Source organism: Microtus ochrogaster, linkage group LG5 (assembly GCF_000317375.1).
Source record: "Microtus ochrogaster isolate Prairie Vole_2 linkage group LG5, MicOch1.0, whole genome shotgun sequence".
Classification (NCBI taxonomy): domain Eukaryota; kingdom Metazoa; phylum Chordata; class Mammalia; order Rodentia; family Cricetidae; genus Microtus; species Microtus ochrogaster.
The window spans coordinates 37,897,514-37,901,033 of record NC_022031.1 but is presented as its reverse complement, the minus strand read 5'-3'; the positions used below and the strand labels follow the sequence as shown (position 1 = coordinate 37,901,033).

Here is a 3,520-nt window from a genome sequence, read left to right as displayed (position 1 = left end):
CCTCCCGAGTGCTGGGATTAAAGGCATGCGCCACCACCGCCCGGCTCCTGTTGTTTTTTTAAACGGACCTCTGCATCCATATAAAAGAAAAGGTTTGGACTTGCCAGTGTAAGGGTAATCATTAAACTTTGTGATTGAACAGCTGCGTTTCTCAGAAAAGCCTAGCAAGCCTTGTAGCACGCGCCCTTTCAAATTAGCCCAGCTCAGGGGTTAACAGTATTTCTGTTTTATATGAGTGAGACTTGGGAATGCGGATGCCCATGGCTTCTGTATATTAGCCTGTAGCTGGGTGGGATAGCCCTCCATAGTCTTCCCCAAGAGAGGACATGGGCCAGGTGGTGCCATAGGTTATTTAGAAGTGGGCGGGTTTGTGTGTGTGTGTGTGTGTTTCTCTTCCCCCTCTGATTAGACAGCCAGGCCAATGGGGTTTTGGTTTTTGTTTTCCTTTCTCGAAACTGTCTTTTCATTCCTCACCTCTACGTAGAGAGTGCATAGGCCGTGGAAAGGGCAGGGCTGGGCTCCTCACGAGGATCCTTCCTGTCTGTCCCCAGGAGAGACAGTTGTGCACGGCCCTGGAGAGGCAACGGCTGTGGAGTGGGGACCAAACACATGGATGGTGGAGTACGGCCGGGGTGTCATCCCGTCCACGTTGGCGTTTGCCCTGGCTGACACTGTCTTCAGCACCCAGGACTTCCTCACTCTCTTCTATACCCTTCGCTCCTACGCTCGGGGCCTCCGGCTTGAGCTCACCACCTACCTCTTTGGCCAAGACCCCTGACCAGCCAGGACTGAGGAAGACCTGTGGATGGACAGGAGCGGGCAGGACCACACTCATCTACTTGCTGGAACTCATGTGCACCGACAGCAGCATATACCACACATATTAAGTTCCTGCTGTATGAGGAAGGACATACATAGTTATATATCCAGATACAGCTCTTTGGGAGCAAATGAGACGCATAGAGATGCTAAGATTTGTATGTACTGTAAGGTCATGCACTCCCATCCATCCAGAGAGGGTCCCTACATATATATACCAAGGGGGCCGGTCACATCTGAACACCTATCACAAGCTTGACTCGCTGACTCAGGCTTTTCCAGAGCTTCCTGCTGGCATTCAGGGCTCTGGGATTAAGGATTGGGGTGGATGTTACATTCTTCCTCACTCTGATGCCCCAATCCAGTAGTGACTTCGGGCGAAGGAAAAGTGGAGCTGCCCTGGGAGGCCCCCTTCACCGGCAGCCGTGATGTCCTTCCCTTCATCTCCCCTTCCCCCACCATATGCCTTAGCTCCATTCCACTCCTCTGCTATGCAACTGCCCTCGGGCTTCTCTTCCACGTCCTCAGCCACCCAGAGCAATGTACAGAATGCTGAAGAGAAGGTCTTCCATCTCAGAGATCCCTGTTGGGGTTGTACGGAAAATGCTGGCCTCAGCCCCGGGCCTGCCCCCAAGGAGAGGGCCTGGAGAAGGAATCCTGGGTCCAAGGAGCCACCCGAGCCCAAAAAAGCCTTTAGTGTATGTGCATACCCCTCCGTTTCCAGACATTTCTGTTACATTCTCTGTCTACCTGTCTGTCTCTGTCAATAAAACTTGTTAAACAGTTCGTTTCCTGTGTGTGTGAATATCAGGAAAGACCTCAGCCTCCTGGGACACTTGAAGAAAACCTCCTGTGCAGTCCGGTCTGCAGGACTTGTTCTGGACAGAAGGGACTATACATTTGAATGTGTTTTAAAGAATTACCTAGGAGTCAGCTTTTGTAGAGGTGGGTGGTGTTGGAGTAAGGTCTTACTATACAATAAGTATACTTACTTACAGTATACTATACTATACTATACTATACTATACTATACTATACTATACTATACTATACTATACTACCTTGGCCTCCTGGAACTCAGAAATCTGCCTGTCATTCCCTTCTGAGTGCTGGGGCTAAAAGTGAGCACCACCATATGCAGCTTTTATTTTTTTTTTAAGCTCAAGATGTGTTGAATTTACTATATGAAGTTGAAATCCTGATCCTCCTGCCTCTCCTTCCTAGGGCTGAGGATTAAGGCCAGAGAACTTGATGCATACTAGGCTAGCATTGTACTGACCACAACCCTAGAGGGCCCTGAGTCTCCTGCTGGCTGGGTTGCATCTATAGAGGTCTGTTTTGTAATATGAGGAATTGAATCGTGTGAGGTGTGACTACTGCTCTTGCCAGTTCAGTTCTGAGGATGGTCCTGAGAACTTAACCATACATGGCCATGGGGTGGCACTATACTCCCACATTTGAGTTGAAACATTCTCAGCTAGCTTTTTGGGGGCTCCCAGAATATGGAGTGCAACTCTATGTGGAACAAGAGGACCTCTGCTCTGGTTTGCCTTTTACCAGCACCTAGGGGAGCCTTTGCATGGGGGTGGGCACCAGGCACCGTGCACAGGCAGACCGGGCCAAAAGACACTCTTTCCTAAGGATCTCAGCAACAAAAAGCATCAACAGTTTAAATGTGTGACTCTGAATGAATGTGAAACTCAGGCAAACTGGCCATCTTGATACCCTCCCCCAGCCCTCACTACCACCATGTTGGCTGTGACAAGCCCTGGCTGAAGTCTCTCTCGATCGTTAGGGGTCTTCCCCTACATGGTACCCAGCTCTGGCTCTAGTCTAGGAACACATGTATCTCAGTGAGGTCCAAATAGCCCATCACACATCTTATTTTTTTTTATAAATACTTATTTATTTATTATGTATACAATATTCTGTCTGTGTGTATATCTGTAAGTTAGAAGAGGGCACCAGACCTCATTACAGATGGTTGTGAGCCACCATGTGGTTGCTGGGAATTGAACTCAGGACCTTTGGAAGAGCAGGCAATGCTCTTAAACCACTGAGCCATTTCTCCAGCCCCCATCACACATCTTATAAAGAACTCTCCTCCCAGTCACCACCATTTTTGTTGTTAAAGCCAGTGGTCATTTCAAAGGTCTTACCTTTTCTATTGATACTGGGTTCAAATCCAAGGTCTTGTACACACTAAGCTCATGTTCTACCACTGAGGTAGTCTTGTGGTCCTCAACTCCTGTTTAGAAATTCCTAAAATTTGGCCTCAAGGACATTTTTTCTTTATTGATAGTTTTTTTTAAACTTATGTACAGATCTTTATAACTTTAAATGCCATCTACAGGGCTGAAGAGATGGCTCAGGAAGTAAAAGTACATGCTACAAAGGCATGAGGGCCTGAATTCAGATCCGAACACCCTTGTAAAAAGCGGGGCATTAGCCACGCTGTGCCTATAACCCCAGTGATGTGAACAGTGTAGATAAGGTTGTTGCTGGGGTTTGCCAGTCCACAGCCTACTTCAGAGACACACCCTGTCTCAAGGGGAAAAGGCAGAAAGTGGGCGGAACCCATGTCATCCCCTGACTTCAGAGGATGCACACAACATACACTCAAATAAGTAACATCTACATATCTTTTCTTCTCTCGTGCAATACACCCAACCCCAGTTGTCCCTCTCTCCACTCCTCCTGG

The 3,520-nt window shown here is 48.1% G+C and overlaps 1 protein-coding gene across 1 annotated transcript in view; it reads left to right on the top strand.

Annotated features, from left to right (window-relative positions):
* The window catches only part of Sigmar1 (sigma non-opioid intracellular receptor 1), a 2,583-nt gene extending 1,558 nt beyond the window's left edge, over nucleotides 1–1,025 (top strand). The window contains exon 4 of the mRNA XM_005362036.2: nucleotides 552–1,025. Within this exon, the coding sequence (XP_005362093.1) occupies nucleotides 552–778 (227 nt within the window). The 3' untranslated portion in view covers nucleotides 779–1,025. The remainder of the gene's footprint in view (nucleotides 1–551) is intronic.
* Nucleotides 1,026–3,520: the final 2,495 nt, after the last annotated feature.